The sequence below is a fragment of the Danio rerio genome, chromosome 17, assembly GCF_049306965.1.
Source record: "Danio rerio strain Tuebingen ecotype United States chromosome 17, GRCz12tu, whole genome shotgun sequence".
NCBI lineage: Eukaryota > Metazoa > Chordata > Actinopteri > Cypriniformes > Danionidae > Danio > Danio rerio.
Genome location: NC_133192.1, coordinates 57141514 through 57163157, shown reverse-complemented (window position 1 = coordinate 57163157; position 21644 = coordinate 57141514). Strand labels below are relative to the sequence as shown.

At 39.1% G+C, this 21644-nt stretch overlaps 1 protein-coding gene across 7 annotated transcripts in view; it reads left to right on the top strand.

The window, feature by feature from the left end:
• The window catches only part of aqr (aquarius intron-binding spliceosomal factor), a 103098-nt gene that overhangs the window by 44744 nt on the left and 36710 nt on the right, over positions 1 to 21644 (top strand). For 6 of the 7 annotated variants that reach the window (XR_012392663.1, XR_012392664.1, XR_012392665.1 and 3 more), the window contains 6 exon segments: positions 1688 to 1831; positions 1969 to 2038; positions 4414 to 4524; positions 4661 to 4770; positions 6254 to 6389; positions 13949 to 14158. Coding sequence is in view for 4 of the 7 variants with exons in the window: in NM_200464.2 (NP_956758.2) it covers positions 1688 to 1831; positions 1969 to 2038; positions 4414 to 4524; positions 4661 to 4770; positions 6254 to 6389; positions 13949 to 14158 (781 nt within the window). In the remaining 3 variants the exon portion in view is untranslated. 7 annotated transcript variants of the gene reach the window in all.

Sequence of the window (21644 nt, the reverse complement as noted above, 5' to 3'; positions counted from 1 at the left end):
CAGCTACAAATGCTCTATTCTTGACTTATAACCATATTTATAATGTGCTTAATAATTGTACTTTCATACTTAGTAAATGATAAATTTTTCATTACTAAATTAAGTATGGCATTATTTACAAGCCAGTTGTATTTAAGAGTAGTTGAGGGTTTTTAAGATCATTCAGAATGAGTTAATAAATGATTAATAAACTATTGAAATCAACATTTATGTCTTATTATTCATGCATATAGTAAAAGTCAACTAATATGTTAATAAATGCTTTATTAACTCAACTTCATGCAGTTTTGTGACCTAATCTAACGTGAGGACTATTCATGCTTTATAAATCCTTTATAAATGACAAATAAAGGCTCAGAATGAAATGAATGATAATCTGTGCATTTTTTTTCTAAAATGTAAAATTACTGTAAAGTTTAAACATTGCTGAATAACAGGAGTGTCAAAATACAACAAAACTGGATAAAACAACAATATAATAATTAAACAATATAATAAGATGTAATGTTTAAACTCTACAGTGATTTTATTTTAGATCAGGTTGCAAAGATTTATTTTTTATTTAAAGTACAGTTTCATTTGTGTATCTTTATATGAATAGGAATGAATAATGTCATTTTTTCCTGTTTAGAATTTAACTGAGCCTTTATTTGTCATTTATAAGGGATTTATAAAGCATGAATAGTCCTCACTTTAGATTAAGTCACAAAACTGCATGAAGTTGAGTTAATAAAGCATTTATTAACATATTAGTTAACTATTAGTATATGCCTGAATAATAAGACATATAAATGTTGATTTCAATAGTTTAATAATCATTTACTAACTCATTCTGAATGATCCTAAAAACCCTCAACTACTCTTAAATACAACTGGCTTGTAAATAATGCCATACTTAATTTAGTAATGAAAAATAAATCATTTACTAAGTATGAAAGTACAATTATTAAGCACATTATAAATATGGTTATAAGTCAAGAATACAGCATTTGTAGCTGCAGTTATAAACTGCTTACTAACGTTTATTAATGTAGAGTTAATGCTTAACAGCTAATGAATTCACTATTTGCTAACGCTTAATAAATGATTTATAGTGTGTAGTTATTATAAAGTGTTACCAAATGTTCATTTTAATGCATCAACAATCTCTTGTTTCATCACTTTTTGTTCAGTTTTTTAATACTACTTGGTTTTAATTAAAATGTACTTTATTTTATGTAGCAGTTTTCGTACTTTGGCTTAAACTATACTTAAATTAGGAATAATATCCCAAACTGAAATGCCTAAGACAAATAAAGCACAAAAATAACTTTCTTTTTTTTTAAGTTGACTATAAATATTGAAAGCTGCAGCAGATAGTTCACCTCAGATCCTGAAACTAGCAGATGCTTTGAAAATGAAAGTCAGAACTGTAGCCAACAACATTAGTGACTCAGTAATCTATTAGTCATGTTAAAGAGGTTTAATAGGTGTTAATTAGATTTAAAGCCTTTACACTTTTGTTGTAAGTGCTGTGGCTGGTATTTAAATGATTCTGTCGTGTTGCATTTAGAGCAGACAGACAAATAGCTTTTTTGTGAATCTTGTAGCGTCACATGTTCTTAGAACATGGTGTAAGTCTGTTGACCAGTAATTTAAGTGGACAATCTGTACAGGCATTATTAAAATCGTGTCTCCTCTCTACCAGAATCCACTTCCCTGTGCAGAGTGTGAAGGGTAAAAAGCGTAAAGCGGATGAGGAAGCGGCTCCGGGTGAGGAAGAGCAGGTGTTGCTAGTGGAGCCTCACGTGACTCCAAACAGAGGCCCGTATCCGTACAACCAGCCCAAAAGGTGCGTCTCACAAACACACATCCAGTGTAAAACCTGCCTAGAGTTCAGACATGAGCAGTGCAGTCTCGTTAAAGCTCAGTCACACAGATTTGTGCTCCATGAATGGGATTTCTGAGGCGTTACGTTGACTTTAACAGAAACACCATCCAGTTCACACCAACGCAGATTGAAGCCATTCGTGCAGGGATGCAGCCAGGCCTTACCATGGTAAGACTTTTTTACAAAACTTACTGCTACTTATTACTAATGATTTTGTGTATAGCGATATATTCATGACCATATTGTATCAAATATTTGTCTATGATACAGATTAAATACAAATGTAAAAATACTTCCTAGGTAAAATTTTTTGAGTCGTTTATGTACAATAAGGGCTCTATTTTAATGATCTAGATGCAAAGTCTAGAGCGCATGGTGCAAAAGGGCATGTCTGAATACACTTTTGCTATTTTAAGGATGGAAAAATATGCTCTGTGCCTCTGCTTGTATGCTCCTAATGAGTTTGGGGTGTGTTTTGAAAATAAGGTACATTAAACCAATCTGAGTCTCATCTCACATTCCCTTCTAGAGTCGGTTGTGTCGCTCCATGGTGCATTTGCTATTTACATGGCGGACTTTCTAAGTGTAAAAACTGAACGCTTTACTAGCGAGGAAACAGTTAAACAGAGCATCTGCAGCGCGGTGATAAAGAACGAGCCTCCTCCATTCAGCCTTTTTACTTTCTCTTTACTTTCACTCTTTACTCCTTTACTTTGGTGGTGTAAAGAAACAGTGTTGTACTCACTCCACTGAAGACATCGAGCAGCCGACATATTTAATTTAGTTTGTTAAGCACATATTTGTGTCAAAACTATTTCTGAATTCAGTTCTAATCTCCAGCAAAGGAATAAATGAACAAGAATAACGAAGTGTGGTCAGAAAACTGAGTTATATCCAAACACACGTCCTGTTCTTATACCCTATGTGGAGATGCAGACATCTCTAAAACCCCACCGCTGGACAAATCTGAACTTGTTTTTATTAAAACAAATATAAATCTGCAGATAATAAATAATACTGCTAATAATAATGACATTATACTAGGGCTGTGCAATTAATCGAAAATCCGATTTCGGCTTTTAACGATTATGAAAAGCCATTAATCGAGATAAACGTTATTCCATCACATACCGCCCCCTTTCAGTTGTACACGTGTGAAAACTCTTTGCCTCTGCAAAGCTCAGTTCCACGTGAAAATGACTAAAAGCATGTGCTGTGATGTAACTTTTGCAGCACGGGATGCGCATCGTTCATATTTTTAAAAGTGCATAAGAGCACGTGCTGTTGTGTGTGTGCGCGCCGTGCTTAGCCTCTGACAGGTAGCGTGTGTGTTTGGGCGCGTGCCGCGCTTAGCCTCGGACAGCAGAGCACACACACATCTAACAACGCGATCTTAATGCGAGCGCTTTAATGTTCAAATACATGCACATCTGTGTCAGAGCGCGGTGTTTAGTGATTATTCATATTAACTCTCATTTGTGTAATAAACTAACAAGTTGAGAATCAAAAGACACGAGAAAGAGAAACCATATCAGAGCCGCACTATTCTTAAAGTGACAGCGTGCGGTATTCCTGCTGCTGCCCACTGTTTTTATCACTAATCAATAATAAAATCAAAAATACAGTGAAGATGCTTAAAGCACAGTTTAATCATAACAGATTTAATAACTCATTTCTAATAACTGATTTCTTTTATCTTTGCTATGATGACAGCACATTATATTTTACTAGATGTTTTTCAAGATACTCAGCCTAAAGTGACATTCAAAGGCTTAATTAGGGTAAATAGGCAAGTCATTGTATAACAGTAGTTTCTTCTGCAGACAATCAAACATATATATTGCTTAAAGGGGCTAATAATATCGAGCTATTAAAATAGGTTTCAAAATATTCAAACCTGCTTTTATTCTTGCTGAAATAAAACAAATAAGCCTTTCTCCAGAAGAAAAAAATATTATAGGAAACACTGTAAAAAAAAAACCTCTGTTAAACATCATTTGGGAAATATTTATATATAAAAATAAATTCACAGGAGGACGAATAATTTTGACTTCAACTGATAATCGTTTTGAATAATCGTGATTACAATTATGACCAAAATAATCGTGATTATGATTTTTCCCATTATCGAGCAGCCCTACATTATACAGATGCAGATTGATCATGAATAAACTGAAACAATGAACAATGCGACTCAACACACCTCTATGTTAGACCAGCAATCCCATGAGTCTACAAAGTGGCACAAATGGATTTGCTATTTAAACAATGTCTCGCAAAACGTGAAAACTACTGTTGCGCTGGCCTGAAAATAGCAACAAATTACGGCAAACACGTCTTGTGCCTTATTGCGGCAGGTGTATGATAGAGCCCTACATGTTTCCATTTATACTAGTGCTGGGCAAAGATGAATCACATTCAAAATGAAGTTTTGTATAGTCTTTCTGTTTTGTCGTGTGTAAAGAAAGGAAATACATCCTCTTTGTCTCTGTTTAATCTTTTGCTAATACGTCTTTACCCTCTTTCTTTTCTCCGCGCTGTAGGTTGTTGGTCCTCCTGGCACTGGAAAAACAGATGTGGCTGTTCAGATCATCTCCAACCTGTACCACAACTTCCCTGAGCAGAGAACACTCATCGTCACACACTCCAATCAGGTACACACACACTTACAGAATTACAGAAATCAGTCACACACACTGAGAAATCAGGACCAAACATCTGTCAAAAATTCGGTCACACATTACTTGCATTGCTTCCTACATATCTGTTGTGTGTGTGTGTGTTGTTCAGGCTTTAAATCAGCTGTTTGAGAAGATTATGGCGCTAGACATCGATGAACGCCACCTTTTGCGTCTGGGTCACGGTGAGGAAGAACTGGAGACGGAGAAAGATTTCAGCAGGTATAGCTGTTATACACACACACACACACACACACACAGACAATAGTGACACAGGCTGAATATGTTTTGTTGGGCTTTGGCCAACTAAAACTGAAGACGGAATATGACTTTTAACGGACTGTTTCATATGGATTTATTAATCATTCTTACTTTTCGATGAAAGCAAACTGTCGTAGATTATTAAAGACAAACCCCTCACTGCACGACAGCTGCACCTTTAGCAAACCTCCTAATTACTGCAGCACCAGGACTTTTATGATATTTTATGAGCGTCTAAAGTGGCTGATCTGGTCTTCGAAAAATTTGACTGCATCCCACTGTAACGCCGCCGGTCCTACGCCACCCAACCCGCTCCGAGCTGGTATCGAACCGGCGACCTTCCGCATGGGAGTCGGTTGCTCTAACCAAGGAGGCTAAAGACCATGGACTCTAGCGTCTGTCACTGGAGCACCTTTAGAGGTCAGAGGAGTGAGGTTTACCTGCACAGCACTTACTAGCTGGCCTCCGTTACATCACTGCATCTCAAACCACTAAAATGAATACAAAACGATATAACTAAAGCAATCTCCACTGTGCTGAGCAAGAGCACTTTTCTTCTGGTCAACTAAACAGTCACATCACCGATGACGCAATTGTGCGAGAGCTCGGAAGGGAAAGATGCAGTGTGATGCAGGGTTAAATTTCATCTTTCAAGGATTCAATTAGAAAAGCAATGTTTGATTGTGAATGCACCAGGAATAACCTTATTTTTCACTGAGGAAGTAAGATTGTTTTTGTGATTGTTTTAGAACTTCCGATTCAGCTGCCTATGGGAGAAATGACTAGGATTAAAGGGTCATGACACCCCCCTCTTTCGGTTAAAGTCTACTTCAGAATTTTTTCAAAAGATGCATGATTAATGGGCGGAGCTCCGCGAGCATCGGGCAGGAGTGGGCGTGGCCAGCAGGGGAGAAGGGGAGCGAATAACTGCTGTTGTCAGTTAGCTCACAAAATGAGACACAAAGAGGAGACGGATGAGTTTATAGTTTACAAAGTTAAAATGCTAAGAAATGAACAGTGATTTAATGCCCTGCTACACTTGTTTTTCATAATTTCATATACACATAACCACAATTTATATCATTATAAAGATACGTGTGTTCATGTAAACACTATAAATGAGGATTCTCCCTCAATCCCCGTATCCAGCAGACTCAGTGCAGCAGGTCTCCTGACCTGTCTATTTTAACCGTTAACCCTGCTGGTAATCTGGAGGATTTAGGCAAACACAGCAGCACGGCGATGTGTCTGAATGTGAACAAACTCCTGATAAAAGACAGCGTCCGCCATTCTCTAATTCTCTATCAACAATTAATTTTTGATTTATACAAAATGTCTTGATGGGACATGATCCATACTTAATGTGTGTGTGTGTGTGTGTGTGTGTGTGTGTGTGTGTGTGTCTGTGTGTGTGTGCGTGTGCGTGTGCGTGTGCGTGCGCCAGATATGGACGAGTCAACTATGTGCTGTCCAGACGTCTGGAGCTCCTGCAGGAGGTTGCGCGTCTGCAGGAGAGTTTAGATGTTCCCGGTGACGTCTCCTACACCTGTGAGACTGCAGGACACTTCTATCTCTACCAGGTACTGGATCACACACACCTCTGTCATGACTCTCTGAACATGATCCGAACGTCTGTGAAAAAACACAAGCTCAATCTCTGCATTCAGATTGGTCACTTAAAGCAGTTTTTCTCAACCCTGTTCCTAGAGGCACACCAACAGTACTTAGGCCGTACTCACACTAGGTACAGTTGCCTCGAACCGGGCCTAAGCACACTTGTCCCCCCTCCCGTCTCCCCCGACGGCCCGCGCTCACACCATATCGGGCCTCTGCACGCTTACGTCATCGCTGCTGCTCTGTTTAGTGAGAAGCGCTCTCTATGGCAAGCCTTTTTAGCATTTAAATCTTTGTTCTGACTCCATAAATATATTAGAGATATCTCTAATTATATTTTGACTAGTCATAATTATAATTCCACTACTCAGAATAACAATTAGAGATATCTGCCATTACAATTGTACTAGTACGAAATCAGATGAATTTTGACTAGTAACAATTGTAATTAGAGATATCTCTGAGTTTTTACTAGTCATAATACATTTAGAGATGTCTTTAATTCATCATATTTAGAGATATTTACAAATATATTGGAAGATATCTCTAATTAATTTAATTTTTGACTAGTCAAAATTCATTTGGAGATATCTCTAATTACAATTGTGACTAATCAAAACTCATTTAGAGATATCTGCAAATATTTTTCAATGGAAGTCAATGGAGGAATATGACTAGTCAGTCATAATATATTTGCAGATATCTCCAATCTGACTAGTCGAATTATAATTATGACAAGTCAAAATATAATTAGAGATATCTCTAAATATATTTATGGATAGTCTGAACAAGGTTTAAATGCTAAAACGGCTTGCCATACGCTCTCACCCAGTAGCACAGTGGAGATTTCTCTAGTTATATCCTTTCAGTCGTTTGACATGCAGTCAATTATTTCGCCAAACAGTCCTTAGGGATGCGGTGACACGCAGTCAGATATTTCGCCGTACAGATGCGCCACTTTTGGCGCTCATAAACAATCATAAAGCTCTCGTGCTGCAGGAATGAGGAGGTCTGCTGAAGGTGCAGCTGTCGTGCTGTGAGGAGTTTGCGTCTTTAATAAACTACGACAGTTTGCGTTCACTGAACAGTAAGAATGATTAATAAATCCATATCAAACAGTCCCTTAAAAGTCACGTCTCGCTTTCAGTTTCGGGCTTTGGTGCGTTTTGCACTCACACACAAATGTACCGCGCCAAAGCCCAAGTGAACCGCGCTCAGGCACACCTCTTCCAACCGGGCCAGGGCCGGCCAAGTGAACCGTGCTTGAGCCCGATTCAACGCACTCACACTTCTCAAACGATCCGGGAAACAGGCCTGGGCACGGTACGGATGGCATAGTGTGAGTAGGCCCTTAGTGTGGATGTCTCCCTCATCTGACCATTAACTTCAGGTTTTGGACACTCTTCTTATGTTCTGATGAGTTGATTGAGGTGTGTTTGATTAGGGAGAGGTTGAAAATGTGTACTTCTGGTGTGCCTTTAGGAGCAGGGTTGGGAAACACTGTCTTAACGGGCTAGTTCACTCAACAATGAAAATGTACAGTTAGTTTACTCCCTCTCAGGCCTGTTTATACCAGATGCCCAATTGGCCACTCTAGGTTGACTCATTTGTATTTATTGAATAATGATGCACCACACACATGTAATTATGGTTAAGCTGCTCTTGCCATAAACGCATATTTTATTAGAATGTAAATGTACCATCGGACACGATTTTATAATGAAAACATTTTGATGGATGATTTTATAAAGGTTTCACCAGGACAAATTTTAAGTTGTTTATCGAATATTGAATTTAAAAATCTTATTTCACTTCCAATATGCAGTTTTTGTGATATTTTTTTTATATTTCTATATTTGTTTGTGTATCATCTCTTATTGAAATATGAAGTTGTTCCTATCATGTAATTAATATCATTTAAATAATATCATGCATCATGTTTTTATGTATATTGATCTTGCAATGAAATAGCCATGAGTTGCTGATGTGGAAATAAATAAACTCTCTTTCTTAGGCCATTGAAGGTGTAGGTGAGTTTTTAGATTGTTAGATTGAATCTGTGGTCTTTGGTGAATCATGTAATGGCAGTGAACGATGATTGGCTTTTAGATTCAAAATAAACACATACAAACAAGCTCAAATCAATCCTCGTGGCTCCTGTTGGCGCGCTAATGTCTTAATGAAGAAAAACAACCAATCTGTGCAAGAAACTGAACAGTATGAAAAACCATCAATGCAAATCTGACACACAGGTGAGTGGGTTTGGCAAACCACCTGTAGAAAATGCTCTTTTATCCTGTGAGGAGATAAAGCCAAATTTCGGAGACTTCAAGGACAACAGATACACAAATGCACTATATTTAACATGTGCACATTATGTACTATAGACTACACGGTTTCCGCTATATTCATTCTTCGATGGCGGGGCGCCACGCCGAAATTTATCCCGCCACAGCTACATTACAGCTTCTCATTCGAAACATTGTCGTGTTTTATTTTAATTGCAGTTAATAATCGCACCAAAACGTATTAAAAGGTAAGTGAATTATAACAAAACAAACTTTTCTGTAACCGTAGTAGTGCTATTTGTTTAACCTTTTAAGGTTACATGCTGACCATAGACTGTAGGGTGCTGACTGACTGACAGGTGCGTAATGCATGAGGCCAACAAACACGACGTATAGCCGTTTCACTTTACTTCAGGACGCATTAATGCCACTCTGCAGGTCTATTGGATACATTCATAAATATTCCTAGCAAATCTAATAAATGACATAGGTGTTACATAAACGCACTAAATCACACTTCAGCAGCGTTTATTTGAGAGCGCACAAGAAGATCTGCGCTTAAGCAGCGTATATTTGAGGGGGCGTGCAAGAGGTTTTGTGCACGAGCAAAGGAAATCGGCGCGCAAGCAAAGAGATTCGCATGCTGTAGGCTATTACATAAATGCAATCTCGATTTGTAATACTGCACTCACAACATTTTTCATTGAAATAACACCACAGGTAGTTGGTAGATCTGAGTGAGAAAAGGCCTGCCTCCACAGCTGGAAAAAATCCTAGAGGAAACACTAGACTATGTACTATTTAACTGCAGGTCAACTATGTTTATAAATGATAACTTCCACTGGTAAAAGCTGTTAGTTACTAGTTAATTAGTTAAAGTAGTAACTAATAGAGTTATGGGAACTAATAACCTTAACTTTCCTGATTTTTAATATAATGCAATAATGCGCACCTTTTGTAAAGCTGCTTTGAAACAATAATTATTGAGAAAAGCGTTATACTAATGAACTCGAACTGAATACGAATCACCAAGGACCATGGGTTGTTCAAAATTGTAAATAAATATCTCAGTTATGTAATAGTTACAGTAAGGGCTGAGGTATATATCATTTAAAGGGCCATGAAACCCCCTCGTTTCAGCAGGGTGTTTTCACACCTCTACTTTGGAAAAAGTCAGAAAAGTGGGCGTGTCCAGCTCTGTTTAGGGAGGAGTGTCGGAGGAACTAAAGTGGGATGGTGTGGGAGTGTCTATTTGGGCGCGCGCGAGTTTCAGTCAAAATACACACACTTGAGAAAGTGATGGTGTTTAACCTACATGGACATCTGTAGTCGAATTATTTGTCAAATTATTAAATGTTGGACTTTAACTGCAGTTTGGCTCTTTCCTTCAGGGAATTCATTCATGTCCCTCGCGACAAACGCGATATTTGATTCGAGGATCTGCTCTAAGCGTGTATTTTTCATGCAATGTTTGATACCGCACGGCGAATGAGAGAAAAAAAAACTCTGCATTTCCCAGAAACTTAGATGCACACGGCAGGTAGCGTCAGAAAGCCGCGTGTGTTATTCCGGTCACAAAATGCGGTGCTAACATTTCTGCACTCAGTGCAATAGTTAACTTTATTCGATACGAACAAACTGAATAAACAAAGAGCACTGGTCGCTCACTTACCAAATCTGTAGAGACAGGACAATCACCAGCAACTAGAGCCGCGTCTTTATGGAGAGAATACTACAAGCAAATCCAGATTTCAGCGTTTGCAGATGAGAACAGCTCTCAGGTAAACAATAATCCTCCTTAGACACGTAAGTTATTGTTGTCGAGCGCCGCGTACACTGTAATCCACACGTGAGTCTGAGCTCTCACAGAGAGAAAATGAAAACGAAACTTAACTGCAGCAAACTATAAAAGCAACACTTCACGCTTGTGTTGCCAACACAACGTGGCGTCTCTGTGGTGTAAACACGGTGACACTAATGAATATTAATGAAGTTGCACAATAGAGCGCGCTGATTGGTTTGAACCAAGCCTTACTCATGCATTAATGCATCACACTGTAAGACGTAATAAGACTCACTCTGGCACAGACGTCCAGTCTGCACGCTGGAATACACGCTATTATGTCATGACCGTGACGCAGCTTCAAAAATTTGTTTCAAACAGGAAGTACGAATTTGCTTGAAATAACGCAAAAACAACCATTTTACACTTTTTAGTGAAATATAGGTGTCCTAATAGTGTTTTTAGCAGTGTGGCACACATATACGACTGTCAACAGCTCAACACATGTGTTTTGGTGTTTCGTGACCCTTTAAGCATCAATATGGCTGTGTCTGTATCTACAATAGTCAAATGACAGGCTTAGATTATTTATTAAAGGTACAGTATGTAAGTTTGACACCCAGTGGTTGAACTAGGGATTGCACTCCTGCTTCAAAACACACAAGAGCAAGTTGCCAGATTGACAACACAAACAGCAGTATGCCTCACTATCGTGCCTAAAGGCTGATTTAAGTCGTGTTGTAAATAATAAAAGCAACGGCACGAGACAAATGGAATATTTTCCATATTAAAAGGAGTTTTTGTCCTAACCAACACCTGAAATTTCTATTTTATATAGGTCTTCTATTTCTCACAGCTGAACAACAAAAAACTGACAATGATCAGCTCAGGTACACCTCATGTGCTTCATTCAGTGTTAAATGCTAATAATGCGAGTTTGAATGCTATTTTACGTCACATTTATTGCCATACTTCTGTAATCAGCAGCAGATAGTACACCTCAGATCTGGAGAATAAAATAAACCATTAGAAATTGAACTTTAGAGCTGTAAACCTGCTCACCTAATATTTACGCTCGTAATTTTTATGTCATTTGCTATTTAATAACCTCATGTGGAACTTTGAATCTGGGTCTCATTTCAGAGTCTGCTACTGTCCACCTGAGGTCGCATTTTGGTCACGGACACATACTCTTTACTGAATGAATCAAATATGCTGTTTTTCACCAAGGCAACCCGGGGTGCTGAAATATAATTGGCTAAAGTGGCAGTGGGCGGGTTAAGGGGACCAAAACAATGACGGACGTTCCTGCACGTAACTCACATGTTCAAAGCAGAATATTTCAGCCATGTTTTTCAGATGTTCACTTAGATACATTCAATCGCAAACATATTATAGTAATTTTATGCTTTAGAAGAGTCAAAAACTTCCGTACAGCACCTTTAAAGATCAAAAGATATTAATAAATTTATATGTATTTAAATATTTTTATACAATGACGACCATGCTGTTTTACTTTTGTTTGTTCAATTTCTGTAGTTGAATACTGTTACACTTCGCAGAAAACCTTAAAGGTCTGTTTGTCTATTTATTTTCTCGCCTTCAAATTAAATAAGTCAAAATTAAGTGAGTTTTTCCTTAAAGGTTCAGGACACCCCGCAGAACTTTTTTTTTTTATATTAACAGATTTGTGTGTGTTGAGCATCAGTTAAGACAGTGTTAGCACCTGTCAGCTTTAATTGTGGGGGAAACTGGATAATTTTGAGCTTTTGTCAGCTCATTTCAGCTTCCGGGTTTAAAATGATTTTTGGGGCGGATCAAAATCAGCGACGTAGCGCCGAACTGCAAGTGCAATGATGAGGCGTCGGTTTCTCATTATTATTCAGAGCGGACTTTTCTTATCCTATGAGAAGAGCCGGCTGCTTAATTATTCATGAGACCTGCCAGTGTCAAGCCCGAGCTGAGAGACACGGAAACCACGGCACAGTATTTAGCCGTTCATGAAGGCTCGTATGTGTTTGTTTCCATGATCCACGGGGTTTGTTGCATGTTTTCCCCAGCGATCTTGTCAGGGCCGATCATACAGCAAAGCTGTGTGTGTGCTGCTAGCATTTTTGTAGGGAGAGCAGCACGAGAATTAGAGAATGGCGGATGCTGTCTTTTATCAGGAGTTCATTCACATTCAGACACATCGCCATGCTGCTGTGTTTGCCTAAATCCTCCAGATTACCAGCAGGGTTAATGGTTAAAATAGACAGGTCAGGAGACCTGCTGCACTGAGTCTGCTGGATACGGGGATTGAGGGAGAATCCTCATTTATAGTGTTTACATGAACACACTTATCTTTATAATGATATAAATTGTGGTTTTCTGTTTATGAAATTACGAATAACAAATGTAGCAGGGCATTAAATCACTGTTCATTTCTTTGCATTTTAACTTCGTAAACTATAAACTCATGCGTCTCCTCACGGTTTGTGTCTCATTTTGTGAGCTAACTGACAACAACAGTTGTTCGCTCACCTTCTCCCCTGCTGGCCACGCCCACTCCTGCCCGATGCACGCGGAGCTCCGCCCATTAATCATGCATCTTTTGAAAAAATTCTGAAGTAGACTTTAACCGAAAGTGGGGGGTGTCATGGCCCTTTAAAACAGGCAAAATGATACTCCAATGGGGTAATTAAAATAACAATATTTTGCTTTGAAATGTAGATATTTGGACTAGAAACTAGACAAAAACTCTAAGAATAACTTTTTTTTTTTTTGCATAAATTGTATAAACGTATAAGTACAATGAATCGGTTACACCTCCAAACATCATACTTTTTGTGGCCAAACTCTCTTAAAGTCCTCAAAGGCCTTAAAAACACATGCAACTGATAAACTTTCACTCTTATTATGGTTAAACTTTGCCATGACTCTACAAATCAGATCAGTTCTGTGGCTTCTGGTCAACTACAATTCAAACTTAACATTGCAGAGCTGTTGACGTGACTATTGCAGATGCGCATATTGTGATTTCGATGCTGAAGCGATATATCGTGCAGCCCTTGTAACAGTAAGTAAATACCTCAGTTGCTTTCTTATTTGCAGAAAATAGGAGACTAAAATACATTTTGAAAACTCTGCCAGCAGCCAGTCTGTCAGATTGAGATGTGCTGGTGTGTCGTGTTGATGTTCACACACACTCATTTGTTTTCATCTTATCTCTCTCTCCGTGGTTCGATCGTCACACTGTGGTCTGCAGATTCATATCGGCTCCTCGGGGGATCGTTTACGCACCATTACCTCCGATCAGAGATTACAGGCAGACACGTGCTGCAGTAATTAAGTGTGGATTTTGACGAGGTTGTTTGTCCAGCGACGCGCTCTTAATGAGTTCTGCGCATCAAGTCCCCAGGCGCTGCTCTTATCTGTTTGTCTTTCTTCGTGTGTGTGTGTGTGTGGGGTGTAGATAATGTCTCGCTGGGAGGAATACATGAGTAAAGTGAAGCCGAAGCCTGGCCGAGAGGTGCCGACGGAGGACGTGGCGACACACTTTCCCTTCCACAAGTACTTCTCCAACGCTCCTCAGCCGGTGTTCAGAGGACAGTCCTTCCAGGAGGACATGGACATCGCTGAGGGATGCTACCGGCACATACGCAAGATCTTCACCCAGCTGGAGGTACGACTGGAAAGGGGACAGATGTGTATATAATAAGATGTTGCTGTTTTTAACAGTAAAGCACACCTAGACAAGCTACTTGAGTCCTTCAGACCTGCTCTGAAACATTTGCAGGGTGTCTGTGGGGTCTTAAAATGTCTTAAATTTAAATAACTAAATGTAAAAAGTCTTGCGGTGCATAGCTTGACAGAGGGCGTGTTTGAAGTTGGGGCTGACGCGATCATCATAGCAGCGTCAGCCAATAAAAGTAGTCAGCAATCGGCTGCTGTCTGAACTGGTGTATTTGCATACAGCGATCTGATTGGCTAAGGCTTCCGTCGGTGCATGAAAACTTGAGTATCTCCCAACTTCTCCAGCGAGCAACGCTTCTGAAACGGCGCCGAGTGATCCACAATGCAGTTCGGCAACACTTGCCGTCACCCATTCAAAGTGAATTGGAAGCGTTAACGCTGAAGCCCCGTGTGAATGGGGCGTTACATTCACTGTAATATTGCCTTGTAGGTAGGGCTGCTCGATTATGGGAAAAATCATAATCACGATTATTTTGGTCATACTTGTAATCACAATTATTCAAAACGATTATCAGTTGAAGTCAAAATTATTCGCCCTTCTGTGAATTTATTTTTATTTATAAATATTTCCCAAATGATGTTTAACAGAGGGTTTTTTTTACAGTGTTTCCTATAATATTTTTGTTCTTCTGGAGAAAGGCTTATTTGTTTTATTTCAGCTAGAATAAAAGCAGGTTTGAATATTTTGAAACCTATTTTAATAGCTCGATATTATTAGCCCCTTTAAGCAATATATATGTTAGATTGTCTGCAGAAGAAACTACTGTTATACAATGACTTGCCTATTTACCCTAATGAAGCCTTTGAATGTCACTTTAAGCTGAGTATCTTGAAAAACATCTAGTAAAATATAATGTGCTGTCATCATAGCAAAGATAAAAGAAATCAGTTATTAGAAATGAGTTATTAAATCTGTTGTTTAAACTGCGCTTTAAGCATCTTCACTGTATTTTTGATTTTATTATTGATTAATGATAAAAACAGTGGGCAGCAGCAGGAATGTCGCACGCTGTCACTTTAAGAATGGTGCGGCTCTGATATGGTTTCTCTTTCTCGTGTCTTTTGATTCTCAACTTGTTATTACACAAATGAGGGTTAATATGAATAATCACTAAACACCGCGCTCTGACACAAATGTGCATGTGTTTGACCATTAAAGCGCTCACATTAAGATCGCGTTAGATGTGTGTGTGCTCTGCTGTCCGAGGCTAAGCGCGGCGTGTGCCCAAACACACACGCTACCTGTCAGAGGCTAAGCACGGCGCGCACACACACAACAGCACGTGCTCTTATGCACTTTTAAAAATATGAACGATGCGCATCCCGTGCTGCAGAAGTTACATCACAGCACATGCTTTTAGTCATTTTCACGTGGAACTGAGCTTTGCAGAGGCAGAGAGTTTTCACAAGTGTACAACTGGAAAGGGGGCGGTACGTGATGGAATAATCGTTTATCTCGATTAATGGTTTTTCATAATCGTTAAAAGCCGAAATCGAAATCGGATTTTCGATTAATTGCACAGCCCTACTTGTAGGTCATAAACCTTTTTAAACGGGTGCTAATTTTCCTTTGTTTATATGTTGGCCATAATGGTTTAATAAATATCCTTACAATAACATTTGTTTTTAAAGTTCTCCATGCATTTACTGCTGAAGATACTGGCCTGATCTATATTTTCGTGTTATTAAATGACAGTTATTTCTGTTGCATTATTAAATGTATTAAATTAATTTATTTTTGATTAGGATAATCTTTTCCAACTGGGGAATTCGAAAATAAATCCTTAGTGTTTAGCCCTGTATAAGTCTCAATTTTCATTCATAATGGTCTTAAATATGTCTTAAAAAGTCTTAAATTTAACTTGGTAAAAGCTGCAGAAACCCTCAATAACAGTTGTCTAATCATGCCAAGAATTCCAGTCCAAAAACTGGTTTACAATCAAGCTGCACCATTTCTCTTATGGAAAATTAAAGACCATTTCAGTGTGGTGATTTCCTGCTTGTTGTTAAACAATTTTATAGCTATAACAAGAGGCAATTCAGTCCTAACTCAGCATTAAAACAGCTATCATAACATTGTTTTTCAATACACAGACCTTTTTGGATTCTTGAAAGCTTTATAGAAATAAATAAAATGTAAAACATTACGTTAGGACCTTTGTAGGACCAAATGTTGTTTACATCCCTCAAAATGGTCTATAACCAAGGCTTTACATTAACACCTACTAAATGCGGGTAGATTTCAGCTTTGGCGGGCTAGACAGCCGCTCCCACTAGCCACTTTGGCAGGTTGGAAATCATTTTTACATTGTAGTTTTCTTAAAGCAGAGTTCGACAGTAAGGATGGTCCAATATGCGTGCAAATGTGATCTTAGAATCGAGAAGCAGGACGACTGAAAATAATAATTGTGCTCGCGGGACAAAGCAGGTGAATACCGTATTAGAGGATGATCACTCGCGCACACAGGTGATGTGATGCGTGCGACTGTTAAAAGCGCACACACTCCTATTTACTTGCGCTTTTTTCCGTCCACTTGCGATCGGTTTTCTTTGAAAAAGACTAGACAAAAAAACGACGCTCGTGTACCCACAGTCCTGCTGCTTTAAAGATCTCAAGATTGAAAAATAACTATATATTTGTAAGCAGCAGCAGCAGCAGTCACTGCTTTCGTTTTAATTATTCTCAGGCACGTGATCATCCTATCATTATCACTCGTGGTATTGTTTTACCTGCTTTCTTTTGCTTACAGTTATTTTTGTTAATATAGTTTAATTATCATCCTTTACAATAACATTTCTTTAATATGAGATTAACTCCCCATTTGTGTGTGTAGTTAATTGCTGATCTGGGTCCTTTAGCCAGGACAGACTACTGTGCATATTTTAGATGCATGACAATAGATCTTTTTAATTTTTGTTGAATAAAAAGTGCATGTATACAGCTATATATTTGCTTGTTTTGACACATTTAAATATGTGGCTAAGTAATAATTATTTCTTTTTAATGTGGTTAGAGATGAATTTGGTAAAACCTTTATTCTGAGCCCTAAAAAGTCATCTGAAATAAAAACCAATTGCAATGCGACACAACCTATAACCATGCCTGCATGAATGGTTTGGACTCAAAAAAGTGGCTCTAGTGTTTTTGATTTGTTCTCCCATCCAGGTACAGGCACAACCCTGCTTAGCCATGTGATCAAGCTAGCTGCCGAGAGCTAGCTGGATAATTGAGAGAAGCACGGATCACCATCTTTTATCAAAGCATTTGCCATAATGTTTGGGATGCTAACTTTTGAATGAGCCGTCAGTTGAGTTCAGGTTAGCATTAAACCTGTGGTTTGCTCGGCTGATCAATAACGATCTCCCCCTCTCTCTATAAGCCCATTATTCTGGGATGGCCCCTTCTTTCATGCTGATTCCCATCCTTTCATCCTTTGTGCTCCTCTGTTGCCAACAAAGACGTAAAGTTGTGCGTCATGAGCATGTGTGTGTTTGTGTCCGGCTTTGTTCGGCCATCTCTGTCCCTCGAGCGCCGCTGCTGGAGTCTCGGGGTTAAAAAAGTGGCCTCATCAATATTGAATGCTTTGATGGGCTTAATATTAATGCAGAAGTGCATCAAATATTCATTTCCCACTGGAATCGGTCCTGAAATAATCCAGCTGGGTTAAGCTCTCTCTTCTCTGCGCAGACCTGAGACCGTATTGAACAGAAACAGATACTCCACATCTTAAGTGTAATGAGAGATGCTGTTACTTGACAAATGACAGGAAGTAGAAGGAAACACAATCTCACCTCACTGGAATTCATAGTCATTTTGTTAAATGTTGTGTTGGCTTTTACTTATGAGCTCTTAACAAAGCTGCGTAGTTGATTAGCGAATGGCTCTAATAGATGATCAGTTGAATAGAGTCTAATACACTCCTTGATTTAGGTCATTACCTAATAATGTAGACTGGGGCTATTCAATTAGTTTGGCATGGGGGCCGGTTCATGAAAAGCATCCCAAACGAAGGGCGGGAGAGATATGACTTGCTATATCCGTACGTTTACACCGAAAGCGGCGAGAGCGTCAAAGTAGCCGGAAGTCATTCATTTTCAATGAGAGCCGGCGGCGATAGGCGACGATAAGCGGCGAGGAGCAGAGCGGCGCGTCTTCGCCGGCGTGAGCGTCGAGGAGAGTTGAAATGAAATCAACTTTATGGTAATGAGCTATGACGCGTTTCGGCGGCAAGCAATCAGAATGAAGACGTCCACCGCTTGATAGCAGTTCAGGGAACACAGACCTGTGAACTTTGGTTCCGACCACAGTTGTTCCGAAGGGTTTGATTATTGCGGTCGCCGCATTTCCAATTATTTACAATGTTTTCTTACAGGAATATACATTAAATAAGTCACTGGCGAGTTACTGATGTTCATTAATGTTATATAAATTTATCTTTAAAAAGCGGGAATCTCACGCGATGTGACAGTACAAAACAGTACTGCTGCTTCAGGATATTTCAGACATATGGACACATATTGGATAAATAGAGCAAAGCCGCACCACACGCAACTTGATCTTCCATTGTTATATGAATTTGATAAAAAGTGCGCAACATTTTCACGCTAAAACATGCCTTATGCAGGAATGTAACTGATATGCTGCAACGGCTCCTTTAAGTACGAGATCAATGTAGCGAGTTTTGACGCTCTCGCCGCCGGAGCTGAAGGCAGACAGCGTTGTCGCCAGGGTGGCCAGAGCGACCTTTGGACGCTCTCGCCGCTTTCGGTGTGAACGTACGGTATGAGTGATGACACAACAACATATAAGAGCCCATATGCTGTATTTGTGCTCATAAAGACACCCACATTGGCTTTTTCCACATTAAAATGTTAATATATTGTATTTTAAAACAACTGCATTGTCCAATTTACTTTTTTTTTGTTTACAAACATTCAAATGTTGTATTTCGCACAACAAAAGCAGGGCATTGCTGAAGTAGGCTTCTTCTACATTCAGACACATTCATATGTTATGTTTTGAACAGCATAACAATTAGTGATGCAACATTATAGATTTTGGTTGTACGATGCAGTCCTAGGAATAATCATGCTTTTACTTTTCAATCAGCGTCCAGAAATGATCAGATGTGCTCCAACATTAGGCACATTCAAATCAAGACTGAAAACACATCTGTTTAGCTGAGCCTTTACTGAATGAGCACTGTGCTGCGTCCGACAGATCGCACTATTGTGTTTTTCTCTTCTTTATCATTCTTTTAAATCACATTTTACCTGTTTTTATGTTTCTTTTATCATCTTTATTATTTATTATTTATATTTATTTTACTTGTTTCTTTTATTCTTGTTTATGTAAAGCACTTTGAGTTGCCACTGTGTACGAAATGTGCTATATAAATAAACTTGCCTTGCCTTTCACGGTGATCACGTCTAATGTAAATTAGAACAACAAGCTTTATATTAGGGAAGTAGCTATTTAGATTAACTGTTGTTATCATCTGGGTTCATGCGTATGTAATAATTTTAATAAAAATTCGTCTAACATATCTTTTGTTGACATTGCACGGAAAGGCACGCACAACTGTCACCATGAGATGTTTTCTACTGCGTGCGTCCCGACAGAGACAAGCGCGTTGCTCCGCTTGTACGCTCATATTGTCTTTCTTACATTAGAAATAACAAACTTACAAGCGGAAAAGACGTGATATGGGAACGGCCGCTGCTATAGTTAATCCGGTGTGCGTGCGTATTAGCCTCGATGTATATACTTGGAACTTTAAACTAGCGCACAGTTGGCAACTTGTCATAACTTTTCCGTGCAACAGAAATGCGGCTTAGAGAAGCCTTTACGATTAATTAACTGTGACGAATTAAAGCGCAGTTAATAGTGAAATCAGCTAATCGTTGCATCCCTATTAATGATTACAGTGCATTGTACAAAAGGCATTTTCTACAAAACATATCCAAATGCTTTCGGCTGTCCGCAAAACTCGCTTACGCCCTATTCACACGGGGCTTCAGCGTCAACGCTTGACAGAGGGCGTGTCTGAATTTGGAGCTGAAACGGTCGTCATAGAAGCGTCAGCCAATGAAATTCAGTCAGCAATAGGCCACTGTCTGAGCTGGTGTATTTGCATACAGCGATCTGATTGGCTGACGCTTCCGTCGGCGCTTGAAAAGTTGAGCTGGTCCCAACTTCTGCAGCGAGGAACGCTTCTGAAGCGGCGCCGACGGATCCACAATGCAGTTCGGCAACGCCTGACGTCACCCATTTAAAGTGAATGGGAAGCGTTGACGCTGACGACCCGTGTGAATAGGGCGTTATGGTGAACCACGCCTCTGCAGCTCATACTGAATTGAACAGACGCACGTCACTTCATAGCTATAGCAGCTGTTTTTCGACTGAACTAAATTTATTTTTATGTCTTGGTCACGTTATTTGGAGGGCCAGAACAAATTGCTTCAGGGGCCGGGTTCGGCCTTCGGGCTGCCAATCGAATAGCCCTGATGTAGACTGACAGAAAGATTTTAATAGCAGCCATGCAGAAATGCAGAATAGTGTGCTGTACTTCCAAAGGAATAATGTTTATAATCTAATTAATACATATTAAATTTCTTTAGCATTATTAAAAGTACAGGCTGAGTGTCTGATGTTTGGTGGTTTGCACCAATTCACAGTTCTCACATGTTTGCTAGCTACTTTATTTTCAAGATCTGAGATGAATTATCTGCTGCTGCTTTCAGTCATATGGCAGTAAATGTCATGTATAATGGTGTTTAAACTCATATTAGTAGCCTTTAACACTGAATAAAGCCCATAATCAGTAGCTGGGGTGATCACTGACTACGTTTACATGGGCATCAGTAATCAAATTATTTGCCTTGATTTAATATAGACGATTTTAAGATTAAGGCGTTTACATGAGCTGCTTTTATAGTGTTTGTTTCATGATCCCGTTTTACATGTTATACCGCATACTTAGATTAACCGTCATTGCGTCACCTCGCTATCAGCATTTCCTCCAAAGTTTCATGTAATTTTGGGTGTTTCCTTATTAATTTGTCGACTTTAACTGTGATTTGGCACTTTCACATTCATTCGGGCACGCCCCCCGTGACAAACGAGATATTGGATGCAACTATGAACTGCTGGAAGAGTGTTGTTTTAAAGGAAGTTCATCCGCTTGTTAAGTGGTGACGTGTTTGTGACGTATGTAATACTGTTTCCGGGTCCAAGCCGGCATTCATTTGAGTGGAGAAATCATTCGTTTATGATCACGTTTTATTCCTATCACACATTAAAGTTAATTTTATATAAAATCATAGTGTACACAACAATCTCTGGGCTTGCTGCTTAACAAATACAAAAAAATTTACAATTATTAAAAAAATGATTCCTTTTCTGACCATCGGAT